Source organism: the organism of the source record quoted next, unplaced genomic scaffold (assembly GCF_019419815.1).
Source record: "Pyrus x bretschneideri cultivar Hongxiangsu unplaced genomic scaffold, Pyrus_bretschneideri_v1 Contig61, whole genome shotgun sequence".
Classification (NCBI taxonomy): domain Eukaryota; kingdom Viridiplantae; phylum Streptophyta; class Magnoliopsida; order Rosales; family Rosaceae; genus Pyrus; species Pyrus x bretschneideri.
The window spans coordinates 2106844-2129256 of record NW_025999800.1 but is presented as its reverse complement, the minus strand read 5'-3'; the positions used below and the strand labels follow the sequence as shown (position 1 = coordinate 2129256).

Genomic DNA, 22413 nt, shown 5'->3' with positions numbered 1-22413 from the left:
TAATGGTATCGTCTTATAAAAAAAAAATTAAAATTTTTCCATATACAACAGCCAACCAGTCAAAATAGAGGAAAAATGACAAAAGATAAGTGTTGAATGGGTATATAACCTCCATCTAGAATTTCGACCATGCAAGAAATGATTTTTTAATGAATAATGTGATGACCTATTCATATATTATCTCTAATCGAATGGGCTAAACATAATCCCTCCAATAATTTATAATTTCAAATTTATTTTTTAAATTTGTTAGTTAACATTTTGGTCTCAATTAGTCTACAAGGTTGAATGTTCGATTCTTCTTCGGGAATTGAAGCGGAGAGACGTTGAACGATTAATTTCTATTTCTAGTTAAAGCCTTTGGTGTAAGGAACCGCAAGCCTGACATTAAGAAAGAAAGACATAATAAGGCTTTGAGAACCGACGGATGACGAAGGTTATCGAGAACTTTCAGATGAAAGACCCTCACTCGAACTAAGTAGGAAGCCAAGCGCACATGAGAATAACAACTTTGTTATGAAAGACCAGGCAACCTACCCATTCCTTTATGAGTGGCTTTAATCAAGTTACTACTTATACCATATTGAAATAAAGTGTGAGCTTTCTCGCAATAAGTTGTTGATTCTCCTCTTTTGTCCATGCCCCTTTGTTGGCGTGACCTAGGCCTGGCAAACGGGTCGTGTCTGTCGTGTTCGTGTCGTTTTCGTGTAACACCTGTTATCTTAACGGGTCGTGTCGTGTCACACCCGTTATCTTAACGGGTCCTTAACAGGTCGTGTCACTTTACCCAACGGGTAAAGTGACCCGACCCGTTATGACCCGTTAAGAAAAAAATATATTTTTTTACAATTTGCACATACCACACCTTGCGACATAAATATTACTTGAAAACATTAAAACATTTCTCGTTCAAGTACTATATCTACACTCGAAAATGAAAGCCTAATAAAAAAAATAACACATACACTACTAATCTATTACAAATATTAAATGTGCAAGGATAAAGAGTTTTTGTTTTTAAGATTGTAAGTCTTTCTTAAAAGTTTACACCTCCATTTACAAAATCTTCAATTTACATCGAACATCATGAAATTATATTGGAACTTTGGCTTGATCTATTGCCTTCAAGAGTTATGTTGAAGATGTTTTCAGTAAGATTTTCCACGTCAGAACTCTTTTCCGCATAAAATTATTAAATTAATGTATATAATTATTAATATGATAGTTGATTCATACTTTTATTAAGTATATAAATTCCACTAGTATAAATATTTTAAATTGAAGATCGAATTCATTCATTGTATTCATATAGGGTCAAGGAGTGTAGTTAAAAAAAATCATCAAAATCGGAGTTAAAATAACCGTTAAATCTTGATTTTTCGTTTATAACCGTCGAAAAGCTTTGTCCCGTTACTTGATCTCTGAATGTTTTTTTTTTGTGATTTTTTACTGATGTGATCTCCAAGCATATACAAACAATTTTGACGGTTTTGATCGTTGAAATTAGTTTTGGAGAATTCGTAAAATGATTGATTGACTAACACTTAGAGTTTATTTATACTTTTATTAAGTATAACATAAGATTTTGTGGTATCCACTTGTGTAAATATTTTAAATTGAAGATCGAATTCATTCATTATATTCATATAGGGTCAAGGAGTGTAGTTATAAAAAATCATCAAAATCGGAGTTAAAATAACCGTTAAATCTTGATTTTTCGTTTATAACCGTTGAAAAGCTTTGTCCCGTTACTTGATCTTTGAATGTTTTTTTTTTGTGATTTTTTGCTGATGTGATCTCCAAGCATATACAAACAATTTTGACGGTTTGGATCGTTGAAATTAGTTTTGAAGAATTCGTAAAACGATAGATTGACTAACACTTAGAGTTTATTTATACTTTTATTAAGTATAACATAAGATTTTGTGGTATCCACTTGTGTAAATATTTTAAATTGAAGATCGAATTCATTCATTATATTCATATAGGGTCAAGGAGTGTAGTTATAAAAAATCATCAAAATCGGAGTTAAAATAACCGTTAAATCGTGATTTTTCGTTTATAACCGTTGAAAATCTTTGTCCCGTTACTTGATCTTTGAATGTTTTTCTTTTGTGATTTTTTGCTGATGTGATCTCCAAGCATATACAAACAATTTTGACGGTTGGATCGTTGAAATTAGTTTTGGAGAATTCGTAAAACGATAGATTGACTAACACTTAGAGTTTATTTATACTTTTATTAAGTATAACATAAGATTTGTGGTATCCACTTGTGTAAATATTTTAAATTGAAGATCGAATTCATTCATTGTATTCATATAGGGTCAAGGAGTGTAGTTATAAAAAATCATCAAAATCGGAGTTAAAATAACCGTTAAATCTTGATTTTTCGTTTATAACCGTCGAAAAGCTTTGTCCCGTTACTTGATCTCTGAATGTTTTTTTTTTGTGATTTTTTGCTGATGTGATCTCCAAGCATATACAAACAATTTTGACGGTTTTGATCGTTGAAATTAGTTTTGGAGAATTCGTAAAATGATAGATTGACTAACACTTAGAGTTTATTTATACTTTTATTAAGTATAACATAAGATTTTGTGGTATCCACTTGTGTAAATATTTTAAATTGAAGATCGAATTCATTCATTGTATTCATATAGGGTCAAGGAGTGTAGTTATAAAAAATCATCAAAATCGGAGTTAAAATAACCGTTAAATCTTGATTTTTCGTTTATAACCGTCGAAAAGCTTTGTCCCGTTACTTGATCTCTGAATGTTTTTTTTTTGTGATTTTTTGCTGATGTGATCTCCAAGCATATACAAACAATTTTGACGGTTTTGATCGTTGAAATTAGTTTTGGAGAATTCGTAAAATGATAGATTGACTAACACTTAGAGTTTATTTATACTTTTATTAAGTATAACATAAGATTTTGTCGTATCCACTTGTGTAAATATTTTAAATTGAAGATCGAATTCATTCATTGTATTCATATAGGGTCAAGGAGTGTAGTTATAAAAAATCATCAAAATCGGAGTTAAAATAACCGTTAAATCTTGATTTTTCGTTTATAACCGTTGAAAAGCTTTGTCTCGTTACTTGATCTTTGAATGTTTTTTTTTTTGTGATTTTTTGCTGATGTGATCTCCAAGCATATACAAACAATTTTGACGGTTTGGATCGTTGAAATTAGTTTTGGAGAATTCGTAAAACGATAGATTGACTAACACTTAGAGTTTATTTATACTTTTATTAAGTATAACATAAGATTTTGTGGTATCCACTTGTGTAAATATTTTAAATTGAAGATCGAATTCATTCATTGTATTCATATAGGGTCAAGAAGTGTAGTTATAAAAAATTATCAAAATCGGAGTTAAAATAACCGTTAAATCGTGATTTTTCGTTTATAACCGTTGAAAAGCTTTGTCCCGTTACTTGATCTCTGAATGTTTTTTTTTTTGTGATTTTTTGCTGATATGATCTCCAAGCATATACAAACAATTTTGACGGTTTGGATCGTTGAAATTAGTTTTGGAGAATTCGTATGCCATCAATCAAGTTCCGTGTGTGTGTGTGTGTGTATATATATATATTTATTAAGTAGATTTAAATCTATTTATTTTGTACGTATAAATTATAATTGACTGGTACACGGAATAGTACATACATCACGTGTCACGTGTTCATTATAAAAATAGTGAGATATGTCATGACAGTCATGTATGTGATAAAAAGTTAATAACTTAAAAAAAAAAAAATTTTTCTCACCACTTCTATTAATTTTCATTTTTCCCTCTCTTTTTTGTTTCCTTTTCAACTTTTTCTTATTATTTTCACTTTTCCCTCCAACATCTTTCCTTAATTCCCTCACTTTTTTGTTTTATTTTCAACTTTTCTTAACATTTTCATTTTCCCTCCATTTTTTTTTCCAAAAAGGACGGCAAATTGGCAAATGCATGATCATGCATATTAAATTATTAATTCATATGCATTATAATTTTTATAAAATTTAATATATATATATATATATATATAATATAATATAATTAGTATAGATAGACTTAATATTTTGGGGGTATAATTATTATAGTATATATAATTATTATAATTATTATAAATTTTATAGTTAATTTAATATATATATATATTTATTATAATTTTTAGGGGTATAAAATTGTAAAATTAATGTATATAATTATTACAATATTTTTTTAGGGGTTATAAAATTATAAAAATAATATTTTGCTTATCGTGTATCGTGTTTACCCACGTGTATACCCGACCCGACCCGTTATCTTAACAGGTGCTTATCGGGTTACCCGATAAGACCCGATTCGTTATCGTGTCGACCCAAACACCTGTTAATTTCGTGTCGTGTCGTGTCGGGTTATCGGGTCGTGTCAGAAATTGCCAGGCCTAGCGTGACCCCATCTATTTCTTCTGAATCAATACAATACAGGGAAGACAGGAGAGAGGGTTTGATTTATGAGGTGGGGAGGGAAGGATTTTTTTTTTTTTTAATAAACAAACGGTATTATCTACACTAAAAGGGTGGAGGAGTAGGTTAAACCTCACAATGTGCTAGTAATAATGTGGTTCAAATTCGAATTTGACGAGAATCAATCATAAGACTTCTCACTTATAAGTGAAAATGAATACTATTAGACCGTAGTACTGAGTGGTCAGTGAGAAGAGAAGGATTTGACCAAGACGGTTTGAGTAAAAAGCTGTTGTTGGGCCCAGCAAATGGGCTGGCTATTAGGCCAAAATTGGCTAGCCTGATACTCTTTTGGCTATATTTTGATTTGATGAGCTTTGTTGATTTTTAATCCAGTTTTTAGTTGGGGTTGAGTTTTGTTGAAATTAGGCTATTTTCTAGCTTTTTTGGCCCTTCCCTCTTCGTGGCTTTAAAGCATCTTTAACAATCTATTTCTTTTACTTTAAAAAAAATGTATAAAAAAAATAGTTTATGAATGCTAGTTAAATGACTAGCTATCTTAAACTTATGAAAAAATAACTAGCTAAATTTAGTTAGAGAAGAAAGAGACGGTTAAATTATTGCACAAGGTTAAAACTATGAAATTGCATTGTTTGTGGGCTGCAAGAAACAATATTTTTGCTCACCATCCTCAATTGATGATAATACTCATCATTATATTTATCACCGTTGGATGAGTTTAAATTTTGAGATCTGTTTAGTGGACATATATAAATCTCAAAATTTAAACTCATGTAATGATAATAAGTAGAGTGGTGAACACTACAACCACTTGAGGGTGATAAGCAAAAATACACTCGCTTCAGGAGAAGAAAAAAAAAGGGGTTAGTAAGTTTAGGAAGACATAATATTGAAACATTTTAACTTAAGCTAAAATAGTTAGTATTGTTGGACAAGCCAAATTAACATCTGAGTCATTTGGCTAGCTTTAGTAACAAAAATTAGTTCGTATTACTAGAGATGTTCCAAAACCACATGTAAAGTGCTTTTTTTTTTTTTAATATATATATATATATATATATATATATATATATATCACTAAAAGCGTTTTTTATTATGTTTGGCAAATAAAGTTGACAATGATTCTTTGTTCAAAAAATATGTAAGTGCTTTTTGAACAAAGCACCTATGTGCTTGTATCATGAAGCACTTCAAGTACTTATTTCAATAACTTCTTTCATCTTTATAAAAACTTAATGTGCTTTTCATAGAAGTACGTCAAATTTTTTATTAAAAATTTATATGGCTCGGGGAATAAACTCACATTGTGCAATACTTGGTTTAATATGTGAGAGTATACATATTGAAACATAAATCGCCTAATTGAAACACAAATTACCTAATTAAAGGTTGAAATTAATAGCCTAACAATACAACCATTTATTTTGAAGATTGAAATCACATAACTAAGGATCAAGCACCAATGGACCGACAAGCCCCTATTAAAATCAATTAACACTATTTCATTGCTTGTATTTTAGGTTTGACTTTGAATTTGAAAGTAATTGTGCACTTCAAATTAGTTATTTTTGTAAAAGTGATAAAAATATTTTTGAGTTTTAGCAGCACTTAAGTACTTTTACGTTAAGTGTTTTTCTAGAATTAACTTGTATTATTATTAAGGATTTGTTTGATAAATATTTTTTATAAAAACTGTTTCAGTCATTTAAAAACATTTCCTAAACGAACCTCTTTTAGTCATTTAAAAACATTTCCTAAACGAACCCCTAAACTCATAAAAGTAGTTAGGAAGTAAAATTACAACGTGTATGCCAATTGACATTCAACATTGATAAATTGTATCATACTCATCTATTCATGTAATAAAAAATTTATCAATCAATCAAACTATAATAAATTTTTTTTGTGTATGTAATGTTGGGTTTGCCAATATTTTCCTATATAAACTACAATCTACTTTAATTAATATTTTTTTTAAAAAAATTAATCAACAACTCGAATCACTTATGTTGACCAAGACAAACCTACAAACTTCCTTGCCATTTTTACAGACAAACCCTTTTTTTTTTTTTTTTCCTTAAAAACAGACAACAAAATTCTTTTCTTCGTCTTTCAGTCTCCACTTTCCCACGATAATATCTTTTTCTCTCTCTGAAATTTCAAAGTCGTCGCCCGTTTCTTCGCCCGTACCGAAACGCGCATCCCATTGGACGGGAGATCGCATCGCAGCTCAAAACGTCTTTAATTGCACGCACTCCCGTTTTCATTTCCGGCGTTTCGATCCTGCAAAACAATTTGAACGTCGTTTCGTTGGTTGCAGATCGAAGAAAGACGTTTTCTTTGTCTCGCTGCGACCTCCATGCTGTGCCTCTGAATCGGAGGGTCAGTGTTTGTTTGCTGCCATGGCCAGGGTCAGATCGTCGTCGTCGAGCAGATTGAGGTACTGCAACCCGGCGTATTATTTGAAGCGGCCGCAACGCCTGGCTTTGCTCTTCATAGCATTCGTTTGCATCTCTCTGGTTGTCTGGGACCGCCAGACTCTCCTCAAAGAGCACGAGGTTGGTCTCCCTGTCGGTTATTTTACTTTCTTTGATTTGGGTTTTTGAGTGTTGTATGCTCTGTTTGGTTGCTGAGAAAGTCTGGGAAAATGGGGGTGTAAATTTGAAGTATGGATTAGCGGTTTCCATTTTAGGGTCTTTACGTGTGGCTGAAAAAAATGGTTTGATCGCGTTAGAGGGGAATTTGAAGTTCAGTAACTGCTATTGACAAAATGTTTAACGTGTTTGTTTGCCTTCAATGTCCTGTTTGTTTCGAAAAGATTTTGAATTTCGGACGAAGTGTTAAATTCTTTGACAAAATGTTTAATGTGTTTGTTTACCTTCAATGTCCTGTTTGTTTCGAAAAGATTTCGGACAAAGTGTTAAATTGTGCATGTGGAAAACGGTGGTTTGATAGTTAAAACCATGAATATGAGAGGAGGAGCATCTGGTCTAATGGAATATATCATAAAATGTTATGGATGGCAGAAGCCTTTTATATTTAAAGGACAATCCCAGCCCGGGTTATATGGAAATGGAAAAGTGATGTATAAATTTCTCATTTGATGTTACGTTCAGGAGTAACTAGGTTCCCCAGATGCAAGAGTTTCACTTTTTGCATTATAAATTGAACCGAGTTTCACTTTTTATTTTTTTTATTTTCCGCATCTAATGATGTTATGTACGAATTGCAGGAAGAAGTGGCCAAGTTAAATGAACAACTGAACCATTTGAAAAGTTTGGTAAGCGTCTTATGCCTTGGTTTATGTTCAAGCTTGAGCTTCTTATTTGGCCTTCAGTCACTATCTTTTCATTCATTTATTTGGGGTGGGGCGGTGCTGTTGCTGCCATAGCTATCAATCCCAAAAGTTTTCAATTATAACACTTAGATTAATAGAGCTTTAAGCTCTCCTTATTCTGCCTCAACTGTTCTTTGAAATTGAATGAGTTATGTTCTCTATGGTTATTTGCAATCTGATTTGATTATATATTTGTGCCTGGATATGAACAATTATGTCTCAGAATACCCTAAAGCAATATTTTAATCCATTTTAAAAGGTAGATATGTGTCATGTGTCATTGTATATTGTACACTCAGGTTGAAGACTCACAAAATGTGCAAGGTGATGCCACTAAAAAGAATACATTGAAGGACAGGGATGGTGAGAAAGAGGTTGGCCTGGACCCAATTGACATTCAAAGAAGAGAAAAAGTCAAAGAAGCTATGATTCACGCGTGGAGTTCATATGAGAAGTATGCATGGGGCCAAGATGAACTTCAGGTATAATGATCCTTTCTGTTTACCATTGTCTATTTCATTTTTAAATGTTATTTCTACACTATTTAAGTTTTACTTTAAAGACGTAGCAGTTCACACTGTATTATGGCCTTTTTCTACCCACGTGTTCATTTTGTGCTTTGTGATGAATTCAATTTACAAGGTTTTAGTATTCTTTTGGTGTATCTTTAGTTGATCATTGGTATAGCTTGCTGAAGTTGTGACTTTGTCAAGGTTTTTAAGCTTTTGTCTAACTTTCAGATCTGCATCTGACATTTTGCTCAATAAAATTAGTTTAGGTGTTCATGTCTCTATTCTGATAAACTACATTTCTGTGTCTGTGCTCACTAAAGAATCTAGGAGCGTTAAAGTTGTCTGGGCTCAGTGACAGTTCTATTTGTAACAACCACAAACTTGATAGTATTTTTTGACTTTCCTTGTTATTGGTAATGTTATTATTTTTTTACAAATTTCTAACACCAAAGCTGTTTTGCATGTACCAGCCGCAATCAAAGAATGGTGTCAATAGCTTTGGTGGTCTTGGAGCAACACTAGTAGACTCTCTTGATACGTTGTATATAATGGGGCTTCATGAGCAGTTCCAAAAAGCTAGAGAGTGAGTTGAAGTTTCGATTTTCATATTCTTTGGTAGCATACTCAGTGGACCAAATTAATCTTTGGCTACTTGGCCCTATGTAGGAGCTAGAGAGTGTAGTAACTACCATGTCCTATGTAGGGCCTTTGTTCTATGTATGTCATTTTAGCTTCTTGTCCTTTTGCTCCTTCAACGTGAACCAATTAATCTTTGCAACAGTGCTTTGACAGATTTTCATTGCACTGTGTAAACTATCTTAGATGACCTTTTCTTTTGTTTATGCTTGCTTGTATATTGCAAAAGAAAAAGGGAAAATATTCCTCATTTCGTACGATCCCTCATATTTACTCATCTCTATTATTTGTTATTCTCCTCCTCTTTTACTCTGTTGTATTCTTGTATCTTGATGTCCTCAACCCTAGGGCGCACTAAAGTATTGTGTATTCTTGTTTATCCCTCTTCTATGACTTTCATTATTCATTTATTTTCCCATTTTCTTGCCTTGACATCTTTGTTTGTTCTTTTTGCCCAAACCTCATTCTACAACGTTACATGTTACATCTTGGTAATAAATGTATATAATTTATATGTTATTCTTGGCAGGTGGGTTGCAACCTCATTGGATTTTGACAAGGATTATGAGGCTAGTGTTTTTGAGACAACCATAAGGTTGCATTATAAGGTTTAATATATGGTTGATTTTAATTATTTTCTCCACCTGGGCTTGCACTTTATTTTCCTCATCTGACAGCAGAATTTCTGATGTATCGTGTCTATTGTTTTTCTGAAATTTCCAGAGTTGTAGGTGGACTTCTCAGTGCATATGATCTCTCAGAAGATAAACTTTTCCTTGATAAGGCTAGAGAGATTGCAGACAGATTGCTGCCTGCATGGGATACACCTAGTGGGATACCGTACAACATTATCAACTTGGCATATGGAAAGCCGCACAATCCTTCATGGACTGGAGTAAGTGGTGAAAAAGAGCTACCATTTTCAGATAGTCTCTTGTTATGATATAGTTTATTCACTAATAGTGTTGCATGTGTAGATCTCTTTCATGATTTATCTGAAACATTTGAATATTTACAATTAGTGTTTTAAAATTTCATTCGATAAATTTTTGATATTTTAGTTCATCATGTCTTTAGGGTGAAAGTATCTTGGCAGATTCTGGCACAGAACAGGTGGAGTTTATTGCTCTTTCTCAGAGGACAGGAGACCCGAAGTACCAGCAGAAGGTATATATACTATCATATTTACTAGGTTTTGTTTTTCTTTCCCTGGTCAAATAGCCTATTGCAGCACGTTAACGCAACCCTGAAGTTAGCCATAGTATGAATTGTTGCGCATATTAACATGTATACAAGAGATAGATCAGTGACTGTCATTTCATTGGTGTGAAAAACTAATTGCTTGTGATTCCTAGGCTGAGAATGTTATAGTGGCGCTTAACAAAACTTTCCCTGATGATGGGTTGCTTCCTATTTATATTGATCCCGAAAGAGGAAGATCAGGATATTCCACTATAACCTTCGGTGCAATGGGTGACAGGTAAGCATTAATTTTTAATATGAATTATGTAATTTTCGAGATTCAGGTTTCATTAGGTATACTTGTTGTGAGTGGCTTAAAACAATGTTGGGATTAACTTTAGGCAATTGTTTGCAGCTTCTATGAATATTTACTCAAAGTCTGGATACTGGGGAACAAAACTTCAGCTGTAAAGCCTTATAGGTCAGAAGTTTGTCTTTGTCTTTTGATGATTATAACCACTTTTCCACAGAATGTTCTGTTTGGTTTCAAAAGCTATGGGAATCATATCTACTTGAAAGACCCAATTTGCCATAGAGCTTAGCAATAGAAATACCAAAAAGGCATCACGTGGCTTTGGCTCTGGTACCATGACCTGTATTCTTTAAGGGCAAAAAGTCCTGTACGGGGCTCAAAAAGTCTCGTGGTTCTTCAATTTTAATTTATAATTGAACCTTTTCTTTTCTAAAAATCTTGTTTTTGAAGTGGATATGTGGTCATGGTCTTTAAGTTTGTCTTGATGTCAAAATTCTTATGGAATTTTGGAAGCAGAGATATGTGGGAGAAATCAATGAAAGGTCTGTTGAGCTTGATCCGGAGAACAACACCATCCTCGTTTGCATATTTATGTGAGAAGAATGGAAACACTATGACAAACAAGGTAAATTATTGATTGCAGTTGCAGTATCATTAAATGCCATGTCGATAATTACTTTGTTACATTTTAAGTAGCATTTCCTTACAAATGCAGATGGACGAACTAGCATGCTTTGCTCCAGGAATGCTGGCTTTAGGGTCATCTGGTTATAGTCCTGATGAATCTAAGCAATTCTTATCACTTGCAGAAGAGGTATTACTTCCGTGAAAGATTTGAGTTTCACCTTTGGAATTTTACGGCCTATTTTAAACGCATATTCCATGTCAGTTGGACAAGCTCTATTGAGTGAGATAGTATGTGTGTGTTATTCTGCACACAACTTTTTACTTATTAGCAAAAAGTTACAAATAAAGCTTGTAAAATTGTTTTACCCTTTGAACCTTTGACTGATTCTGCAAGCCTATTTTCAGCTTGCTTGGACATGCTATAACTTCTACCAGTCAACACCGACAAAGTTAGCTGGAGAGAATTATTTCTTTCATGATGGGCAGGTTAGTTATCCTGATTTTCGTTTAGACTGAAATATAGTTAATATTTGCTCAGAGGTTGGTCTATGTTTGAAATTTCCAGGACTTGAGCGTGGGTACGTCATGGAATATATTGAGACCAGAGACAGTTGAATCACTTTTTTACCTCTGGCGTTTGACTGGCAACAAGACATACCAAGAGTGGGGCTGGAATATATTTCAGGCATTTGAAAAGAACTCCCGCATAGAGTCAGGATATGTTGGACTGAAAGACGTATGCACTTCTTAAACCCATAAACCCATAACTACACTGCATCTGCTTTCGAGTTCCTTCTACGTACCTTTTATTCATGGTCTCTTGGAGTGCAACTTTTTCTATTGTATTTCATTCCTTGAATCTCATGAATATGTGAACTAATCAAAGCTACTTGCTCTTCAGTATACTGAAGTTTGGAGCAGGTGAAATAAATTGTCTTTTACTGATTTTGCGGCTTTTCATTTATGCCGGTTGTTGGTCGTTTCAGGTTAACACTGGTGACAAAGACAACATGATGCAAAGCTTCTTTCTTGCGGAGACACTCAAATATCTCTATCTTCTATTTTCGCCCTCCTCTGTCATCTCCCTAGACGAATGGGTTTTCAACACGGAAGCTCACCCAATAAAAATTATGGCCAGGCATGATGCAGACACATCTGGAAAAGCAAATGGGAACGATAGACCAAAGATTAGATTGCGCGGGAGGAAGGAAGGTCGATCACGAGATTAATAGGTTTTCTATAATCCTAGTGTAATTCTAGGGTCCAAGTAGGTGAAGGGGCCAAGATAGTAAGATACATTAGTCTGTTGAGATTTGATGTCCGCTTTTGTACAAGGAGGAAATGATTCGGCTCTACAAATTACGCCTGGTGGTGGAAGTTGTATTCTATGGTAACATATGTATGCTCTTATGTCACCCTCACAGGAAAAAATGGATATTCCTAGCTCTTATTACCCATTTGGGAATATGGATCAACATTTGTAATTTCATGGAGGAATGTTTTGAATTGAATTTCCCCCTCCATTTGATTTTTGACATTTCAATGGCACTTATTTGATTATTTCCAGATCATGTCTCTCTTTATCTCTCTCTCTCACATGGGGGCATTGGGCTTTACTTGGAAATGTGGTGGTATGTTTATGATTTGAATATGTCTGTAATCTTAGACTTTTTGTTTTTGACAGACGATAAATAGTCTTGCATTAAATTACGGAAAGGGGGTACACGAGGAGTCTTTCTACTACTTTTCCTTAGTTTTGTAAAATGTCACATCAAATGCCACCTGATATAGAAATATGGTATAAAAATATGATATAAATAACATTACTCTTACAGAATACCTCATTCCAGTTCAATGTGCATGCAAGGCCATGAAGCTTAAAGACCTCTCCTACATTCATAGCCCACACGTCCTGCAGATTCTCAACGTCTGCAGAAGGGATGGAAATCAAATTGTTTTTTTTATCTTTCACTTGTGTATTTATATAAATGAAGACATCATCTTTGTGTGTGTGTGTGTGTACACACACACACATATAAACACATCAGATGCGCAGCTTCAGAGATTGAAGAACGCACCCCAGAGAGCTTCTTTATGGAAACAGATAGTGGACTTTCTCATACGTTTTTCAAGCAGATTGTATAGGTCCTTGTCATTGTATAGGTCCACTGCAGTTTCTTCGTTACCTGCTGCTCATGGTCTCCATTCTAAACCCTAATTAAATGGGGGGCACTCAGACGATCGAGTAATTTATACCCACAAGCAGATGCCGAAGCAGGGGGAGGCGGGCCGGGCCACGAACGATGACAAGCCGGTCCATTTGCAATTTCCAAGGTATTCCATTCTTCCTTTCAGAACCTTCTTCTTTCCCCTCTTCTGTAATATGTTTTGCTTATATCGATTGGTTATTGTGTGGTTGGTAAGATGGAAACACAAAGTGAGACTCAAAGGTAAATGGGAAAAAAATGGTAAATGAGTTAAAAAACGGATAAATAGGTATGTGGTTATAGTTAAATGAGCACGGTTAACTATTTATAAGCGAGTATGAGTATAAGTATAACAATTTATGCAATTACTCAAGCGGTAAACAATTATACGGGTAAAAGGTTAAATAATTAGAAGTAAATAATCATGCTTTCTCGTCTGCTATAACTGTTAGCCCATCTCTACTTATCATTCGATAAAAAACTACCAAAATATAGGGGACACTGGAACTTGCACAATGTTCTAAATAGGTAAAAGTTAGAGAGATAACATTTACTAATGACATGATTGAAGCAGGTGTAAAATATCACACTGTAATTATAGTACAAGGGGATGACAAATAAAAGAAGGAGGAATAGATACTGATGTTATTGATCTTTCTTTTTTTCTTTGTGTATTTTGATAGCAGTTGGAGCGCTCTATTTATAGAGCAACTCCAAACATATTAATTACACCCTTTGAAAGATACGATCTCCTTCATTTCCAAAGTCTACATTACTATGTGTGAGTATTGAAAAATCTATGTGGGCATTCATTAATCTGCCAACATTTTCAACACTGCCAATGTTTTCAATACTGCCAATGTTTTCAACACACAAGCCCTTCTCATTTTTTTTTCTTCTAAATTTAATACAATCAAAATGAGATAAAGATGTGAGTAAATACAACGTCGAGATCTCATAGTACCAGCCCATTTTCAATAGCTTTTTTGGACAAATAATAATGTTAGTGGATTAACTTGAGATTCGATTGAGAGTGATTACAAGTCTCAAGTCTCAACAATGACTCTTGTTGCCACTAGAATTACAGCGCAATAATAATTTTTTTGCTTATAAGTGAATTTTTTATGTAATAAAGTATTAACAAAAAGCATAACTATTGGTACATAATAAGGGTGCAAGTTGAAATGGAAATCGAGTGCATTTAGGGATTTCGAATTTTGAGCCAAAATTATGAATTATGCACTCTATGTTTGTATTTTATTATTAGTCTTAGATGTATTTATAAATTAAAAACTTTATAAAATATATGAACTTACGAATTATGTTCTGAATTTTCGAGATAACTTGAATTCCAAAAATTTTAAGTTTAAAAATCAAGTCTAATTCTAACGTTTTGAAATCCAAAATTTTAAAATCTTCTCCTTTCAAAAATCACCCATAATCTTAAATATTTAGGTTTTAATATATGTATGTGTGTGTATTTTAACTAATGATATTATCTATACTAATAAGGAGGGAAATGCGTAGCCAATGAGCTATCAATAATGTGGTTTAAATTCGTATTTGCCGATAATTGAACTTAACCTTTCACTTACAAGTGAAGAAAAATATTACTAGACCGTAATATTAAATGATGGTTTTAATATATTTATAGGTCAAGTAATTTAATTTGAAATAGGTTAGTTTTATTTCCTTTATTTGGGAAATAGATTATTTTCTAATTCCCTCTATTAATCTCTACTAATTAATAAAACACTCATTGTCAACCAAAATCATATGAAATTACCAGTTTAACCTTCTAATTAAAATAAAACATGAATAAGAAATATGGGACAGAAATGTAATTTCACACAATCAAATTTTGCTGTGTTTTTTTCAAAGCCTCACCTGCATGTAATCATAACATATCTCTAATTAAAAAATAAAAAATAAAAAAACTTCTCATTCCCACATTCTCTTCCTCTCTCCTTCTCTTTCAAAAACAAAAATAAACATATGCTAGTTATTATATAAACAAACAGGTTATTTTCACAAACCAAAAACAACGAGAAAAAAAAAAAAAAAAACCAAATAAACAAACAATCAAAACCCTAAATCATATGGATTGAGGGCCAAACTTCAATCCTCCCAAACACTTCAATCAGCACGGTCCCCTCCGAGCATCGCCATCTCACCGTTGATCACAAAAAAGTTCTCCCAGAAATCCAACGGCCACGCATCTTCGTCCTTCATCATCTCCACCCAAATTTCAAGTTTCCCCTCCTCTGTTCTTTCTACTGTACATCGTTCTTCTCAATCAGCAAAAGGTAACCAGAATTAGATGTTCCTGTCTCGGATTCCGCTATTCCGGTCCTGAATTATCTTCTCCTCGAACGGTAATTTCAACGATCCAAAATTTTCAGTATTTTCTTCCATTTTTTTTTGTTGAAATTTGAGTAAAAAATATGGAAAACGAGCTCAATTACTTACTTCAGCTAAGAAAATCACTCGCACACATACATGCAAGTATATTAGCACCATTCTGTGAAGATTTCTGATATTTTTCTTAAATTTTCCTGCATTTTCTAGGCAATTAAACACATGAATGCTACCATCAGCTAACTACACTAACGGTAATGTGATTTTCCTGCATTTTTTTTCAGTTTTCCTGCATTTTATGATGCGTAGATAGTATAGAGGTGCAAGTACGAAGTCGAATTCCGTAGGGACGGTGATTTAAGTCAGAAAACTAACCTTAATCAACGAGTGAAATTGAAAATATTAACAAACAAGAAAGTTAAAGGAAAAATTGGTTGTGAAAAGTAACACTCAAAAATATAGGTACTGGAAATTAAAGAAAATAATTAGACAAGTAATAATAAAATTTAAAGAACAAACAATGACGTTAAAGGCTAAGGCATACATTTTCACCGGTCTTAGCCTTCAAGTTTCCATTTAACAATTCCTATGATGATGGTTAAGTTTCTCAACTCTATAATCTAAACATGGTGTATGCATCAAATTATATACTTCTAAGAAGCAACTGAGCATGGTGTATGCCTATATTAAACAGCTTGAAACTCCTTAAGTACGATGGAAACTTTTAGGCAACCACACAAAACCCGGAACATGGTGCATGTTTTTAGTAAGTTGTAATCTCAATTTCATAATCATGGCAAGAACATAACACGGGTATATGGTTCTAGAAGTCATTAAAATGATCATAATTCATCGTAGGGATATCAGATTGACATGATTCCAGCGCAATTGAAAAGAAGACTTACTTAGCTTTCCAGCCATATGTGGTATGTGATCTGGTTCCTTTGGATGAATAAATGGCATCCCACTGAAGTTGCTGGACAGAAACTCCCACATTCCAGATTTTCCAAATTTTGTTTCACCTCCGGGTTTTAGGCCTTGCTTTGATATCTAGGGATCTTCCTTTGAATGTTCACGGACTGTCTTTAATCTCTCAAAACTCCACTTGGCTCGAAATTCTTTTCTTTGCATTTTGTCCTACAAAATAAGAAAACCACAAATAAACTACTACTAAAGGATGAAACTATAGATAATCCAAGTGATAAGGTGATAAAAACATGTATAAATATGAGCCTATCAGGATACTAATTCATTTGATTTTGAATTGATAGACTTTCTGGCATTTTTCGCGACGTGAAGAAAAACATAGAATTTAGACAAGCTTGTTGAAACAAGTAGTGATCTTGGAACAGTGGTGGTGGTAATTTTGGAGTGAAGAATGGATAACATCAGTGGCGGCGATGCGCCAATGCATATGAGTGATGAAGTGCATTTGCAATACATGCAAGAACATGAGCATCATCAGGGGTTGCATCAGATGAGCAATGGGAATGGGGTGGCTGATGATCATGATGATGGAAGTGGTGCTGATACTGGTGGTGCTGAGCTTTCCGAAGTTCATGTACAGTCTGAGCCCGTGAATCTCTCTGATACGCGTAGTGGGATGGTGGACCATAGCAGCAATAATGGGGACCAGCTCACATTGTCATTTCAGGGTCAGGTTTTTGTGTTTGACTCTGTGTCACCCGAGAAGGTGATTTGATTGATTCTCTCGAAGTTTTATGCTCAATTTGTTATTGTTTTCTCTACATTATAGTTTGTGTTTAAAGCATTGATTAGTAATGGTTATGCGCAAATGAATAAGTTAAAGTTATTTGGTTTGATGCACATTTCTGACCTCTTTTGATTGTATAATAGTGTGCGCACATGAATACGAGGTATTAAATGACTTGCTGAAATATTTGATTTAGCATGGGTGCACAGATGGTAAGATGGGAGCCTTTTGGCGGACATGGCCATACATAATAAATGAAGTCTTACTAGTTTTCTATGTAAAACCAGATTGTTCACTGAATGGACACTTATAAAGTATGGTATCATAAACTTAAATGGACTTATGTTGATACACAAGTTCAGCCAGCTATCTACTTTTAGGAGTGCCGTGTTTTTTACTTTCTGGTACATGTTTCAGGATTTTGCATATGGAAATCTGCAATCTTTTGAATATTCATTTAGTAACTTGAAATATATTATTTGTTTCGTTGTGGCTAAGAAAAAGCTTTTGAGTTGTTTTGAACTACCTTCCTCAGGTTCAAGCTGTGTTGCTACTATTGGGGGGCCATGAAGTACCTCCAGGCATGCCTGCCGTTCCAGTAACCACCCAGCATGATAATAGGGTATTTGTACTTATCTAAAGTGGTTTCTTGAAAGCCGTTTGTTCTTGAAAGCCATTTGTGTTTTAGTATCTTGCTAATAAAAAATTCAACCAGGCCCTTACTAGTATTCCACAACGGTTGAGTGTCCCTCAAAGACTGGCTTCACTTATTAGATTCCGTGAAAAACGAAAAGAAAGAAATTTCGACAAGAAGATTCGTTATACTGTTCGCAAAGAGGTGGCACTTAGGTAGGGCATCTGTGTTTTAATATTCATTGAATTATGCTGAAAACTAGCTCAAATTTTGCAGAATTCTTGTTCTTTGCTGTACTTTATGGCTTCGATCTAATATCATTGGTGGAAAACTGTTAAATGGTTCCAATTATGTATAGATTCAAATACTTAAAGCGGTTTGCAAACCAATAGCTATTGCATACTAAATGGCCTAAATACTACTAGAGATGCTAGGGTGTTGATTATGAACAGTAATTCCACGGACTTAATGTAACTTAAATTTAGACAACAATATGTAACAACTAATAAGGCAGTTCCTCAATGTTAGTTTGTAAATTTGTGAATTTAAGCAGTACATGTGGCATCTAATGATGTATATTACATGTGTAAATTGAAAGTTTTAAAGTTAAATAGTTTCTTTATTGTTCTTTTTCCCTTCTTTTGTTGCCATGTTTTCACTCTGTTTGTTGTTTACTCATTTCTGAATGGTTGTCATTAATGAATGAATTATGATGCTACAAAAAATTTTGGTGCTCTTAATGATTACCATTGTTGTGACTGTTCTAGGATGCAACGAAAGAAAGGTCAATTTACATCTTCTAAGCCCAACAGTGATGATTCTGCATCAGCTATCACAAGTTGGGGCTCAAATGAGAACTTGGATCAGGATGCTAATGGATCCATTCCTCAAGAGGCTGTGTAAGTCAACATGTTTTATTCAAATTTCTTAATGTCTGCATTGTTAGATTTAAATTGGGAAAGGATATAGATGTAACATATTGAGCTTGCGGAAACCTGCTGAAGTGCACTTATTATGATATGCTAGCGGGCCCAAATAGTCTTGAAGAGCTCTTAGATGCATATGCATCACCAGTAAGCATGCAGTGAAAAGTGCATACTGTTGTTTTCAATGTTATGAGCTCTACTGGCTGAAGAGCATTTACGCCTCCATCCGAGGACCCGAGTTTGAATTTCCCCTCCCCAAATAATGTTTCATGAAAAACTACATAGCATTTTGGATCGTTGTTGTTAAAAAACACATTAAAAACTATTTGAACTCATTTTTTGTACTGCGGATTTATTGCCAGCTGTCTACACTGTGGCACCAATGAGAAGTGTACACCAATGATGCGACGTGGACCCGATGGACCAAGAACCCTTTGCAATGCATGTGGACTTATGTGGGCAAACAAGGTAACTACCAGAGACTTGTTTATTCGCCATATGTTGATGTTGATTTATGTATTTATTTAATAATGGTGCTTGGTAGCATATTGCATATTACAGTCCTCATGGTAATTGAGAAGATACTAAGATTCAGTTCCATACGCCCAATATGCAATTGCATTTACGGACAACACACGGTTTTTGTTTGTATTACTTTCTCAGTGGGAGGGGAGGGAGGTTTTTTGGGGTGTATAGGCTCATGATGGGGATGATTTCTGGAATGGATAAGCTGGGTTTCTTTGGATTATATAGTCCTGGGTGGTGTGTACTTTATTTTTAACAAGTTGAGTTTTGGTTTTGAACAATTGAACGAGTAGAATGAATGACTAGGAGTATGAAGGATTTTGATAGGTTTAGGGAAACAAAAGCTAAGAAACTGCAAACTGCTCGGTTAACTTGATCTAATTTAGGGATAGATTGGTGTGTGCTCTAAAATGGATAGATTTCATTTCTCACCAAATTGGGAGGAGGAAACTAGAATGTCAGAGATTTTAGAGAAGAAGCCAGTTTACAGCTTTGTCAAACTGTTGTTCTATAACTTGGTTAGTAATCTTTTTAGGTGTAGTCTTTACCCTGTACGATTTAGAATACACGGTCTCATCATATAGGTCCTTAAACAATGATTTTAAGGCAGTGGTGGAAGGGGTGAACAAGAAGTTAAAAAGTGTGAAACATGGAAATTTTGGGTGATCTGAGAGTGATTAAAAGTCCAATATTGAAACGTGTTGAGGAAGGAAAGAACTGAGTTGTTAAGTTGTTTCAAGGAGGTGGTTGTAAAAGGAAGAAATTTATTTGGGGTTTAGTGTACCAGTGTTTCCGGATGTATTTTGTTGATGAAATTAAATAAACAGTTCCACGTAAGAAAATATGTAATGTATCTGTGAGCCAAGTATTCTGTCAACATTTATACGGAGGCCTTTGTTACATTTAGCATTTTTTAACATGTACAAGGAAATATTATCTATTAATTGCACTTAAACTTCTACTGCTGTATTTAATTGAACTCGTTGTCGCCTCTATGAACCATAGGGAACTCTCAGGGACCTCTCCAAGGCAGCACCCCAAGCAGTACAAAACCCTTCCACGAGCAGGAATGAAGATGCCAAACCCGATTTATAAAACGTATGCTTTGTTCCTATGATGATTTTGAGATGTACACAATGGTATTTTATTCCACCATTCTTGATTTTTTTTTACTTCTCTTCTGCTTTTGCTTGTCTTACAGAATTGAAATTTGGAGGCCAACGGGGTTCTTAGAATCCCGGAAAGGTAAACGGCAGTGAGAGTCCATCAAAAAGCGGAGCCTTGTGTTCGAAGTAAGTATGGAAGTTCTCATTTAATCTTCCTTTAGATGTGTTGAGTCTGTCTCGCGGCACTGCACGATGTGCCCATAGGATTTTCCTGAACGTAAATTAAACTATACGTTTTGACATCAGTCTCAATCTTCTTGCTCCTTGATGACATTGCTTGAACGAAGTAATTGTCTGTAAAACTGAACTTTTTATCTGATGATCAAACAGCTGTTTTAGTTAAATAAATTGGTTTCTTGACACACACACACAGACACACCCACGAGCTTATAGTTACTTCATATATTTATCATTCCTTGGAGAATTATTGTAGCACAATCACATGGTATTATTAATCAACTCATGTTTATGACACATGAATTTATCGATACAAGGCTTAGGTCCATGAGTTCATGACATTTCAACTATGTCGTTCATTCATATCATAATATGTAAATTAATTATTAGCGCTGCCAGGAAGTAGATTAGCAACACCCAGTAACACCCTTTTGAGAATAATTGCACCTTGGTTTGCCGTATACTTACATTCTTTGTAATTTTGAATATTTTGGAAATTCCTCTACTTAGAGAAATTTATCCAAACACTTGGAACACATTACTTCATGTGTAAAGATATATATATTATCTTCACTTATATTATAACACATAGTATATTTACTTAGAGTTCTGAATACTTATAAAAATGTCTCATTTACTTGGTGTGTTAGTTGTCACACTTGTTAGACCATCTTCAACATTTGGATTAAAACTTAAAAAGTTTTACCTCGGAAAATTTAGGTTTTAACCTATAAACAGTTTTTCTCATTCAATTCTTATGCGTTAAATTTTTAATCCGAGATTATTAAAGAATGAATTTAGAATAATTTTTTTTAAAAGTAATTTTAAAAAAATATTATGTACACCATCCAAATTTAATTCTATGAACATTTTAGCCTAAAAATATTTAGATTGTAATTATTGAAAAATTATTAAATCGACCCTATGAAACTCATAGAATACTATGAAAGAATATGAACACATGAAAAGATTTTTTTTTTTAAATTATTTTAGCTGTTGTTAAATTTGAACCAAGAATTAGAGCAAGTTATGGTAGGTTTAGAACTTAAAATCTGAGTTTTATTTTAAAGGTTAGAGTAGGTCTTAGTAAGGTAAAAGTTTTAAAATTAACTCTTTGGACAAATGGGTCAGAAAAGGTTTTCAGTTCTAGGATCCTGGGGATCCATAAATTGTGTCCGTTCATCATATATTGTGCGATCATTTTTTGTTAGATACTATTTGTGTCACATCCCGGCCCGGGTGGGACCACTTCCTGGGCCTGCTCTACCACCGTAGCACGATATTGTCCGCTTTGGGCCCCGACCAAGTCCTCACGGTTTTGTTTCTGGGAACTCACACGAGAACTTCCCGATGGGTCACCCATCATGGAAATGCTCTCGCGCACTACTCGCTTAACTTCGAAGTTCTTATGAAACCCGAAGCCAGTGAGCTCCCAAAAGGCCTCGTGCTAGGTAGGATGGGAATATACATTTAAGGATCAGTCCCCTAGGCGATGTGGGATGTCACAATCCACCCCCCTTAGGGGCCCGACGTCCTCGTCGGCACATTTCCGGCCAGGGATAGGCTCTGATACCAATGTCACATCCCGGCCCGGGTGGGACCACTTTCCGGGCCCGCTCCACCACCGTAGCACG

The 22413-nt window shown here is 34.3% G+C and overlaps 2 protein-coding genes across 7 annotated transcripts; both read left to right on the top strand.

The window, feature by feature from the left end:
• Nucleotides 1-6781: 6781 nt before the first annotated feature.
• On the top strand, nt 6782-12638 carry LOC103926814 (mannosyl-oligosaccharide 1,2-alpha-mannosidase MNS1). The gene is made up of 14 exons (XM_009335692.2): nt 6782-7023; nt 7698-7745; nt 8102-8284; nt 8785-8897; nt 9480-9545; nt 9674-9845; nt 10028-10117; nt 10306-10430; nt 10548-10613; nt 10962-11070; nt 11161-11259; nt 11478-11558; nt 11638-11808; nt 12059-12638. Exons 1-14 carry the CDS (start codon nt 6868-6870, stop codon nt 12299-12301), a joined length of 1722 nt encoding a protein of 573 aa, XP_009333967.2. The 5' UTR covers nt 6782-6867; the 3' UTR covers nt 12302-12638.
• A 502-nt stretch (nt 12639-13140) lies between these two features.
• LOC103932617 (GATA transcription factor 28) lies at nt 13141-20946 on the top strand. Of its 6 annotated transcripts, none has more exons than XM_048572419.1 (9): nt 15285-15654; nt 15848-15891; nt 16990-17330; nt 17887-17973; nt 18067-18200; nt 18753-18884; nt 19262-19379; nt 20442-20534; nt 20638-20946. In XM_048572419.1, the coding sequence occupies exons 3-8, from the start codon at nt 17016-17018 to the stop codon at nt 20529-20531; spliced, it is 876 nt and encodes a 291-aa protein (XP_048428376.1). In that variant the 5' UTR covers nt 15285-15654; nt 15848-15891; nt 16990-17015; the 3' UTR covers nt 20532-20534; nt 20638-20946. The 6 variants fall into 6 exon arrangements, with proteins under 6 accessions (XP_048428374.1, XP_048428376.1, XP_048428375.1 ...); XM_048572415.1 differs by having other exon boundaries at nt 15292-15654; nt 16909-17330; XM_048572420.1 differs by having other exon boundaries at nt 15306-15654; nt 16909-17330; nt 19274-19379.
• The last annotated feature ends 1467 nt before the right edge of the window (nt 20947-22413 follow it).

Coding starts and splice junctions, on each gene's coding strand:
- LOC103932617 (XM_048572417.1), top strand. CDS start 17,016: ATGGATAACATCAGTGGCGGCGATGCGCCAATGCATATGAGTGATGAA. Junction 18,885..19,261: donor TCCATTCCTCAAGAGGCTGT/GTAAGTCAACAT, acceptor TTTGTACTGCGG/ATTTATTGCCAGCTGTCTAC. Junction 19,380..20,441: donor GACTTATGTGGGCAAACAAG/GTAACTACCAGA, acceptor TATGAACCATAG/GGAACTCTCAGGGACCTCTC.
- LOC103926814 (XM_009335692.2), top strand. CDS start 6,868: ATGGCCAGGGTCAGATCGTCGTCGTCGAGCAGATTGAGGTACTGCAAC. Junction 7,746..8,101: donor TGAACCATTTGAAAAGTTTG/GTAAGCGTCTTA, acceptor TTGTACACTCAG/GTTGAAGACTCACAAAATGT. Junction 9,846..10,027: donor ACAATCCTTCATGGACTGGA/GTAAGTGGTGAA, acceptor TCATGTCTTTAG/GGTGAAAGTATCTTGGCAGA.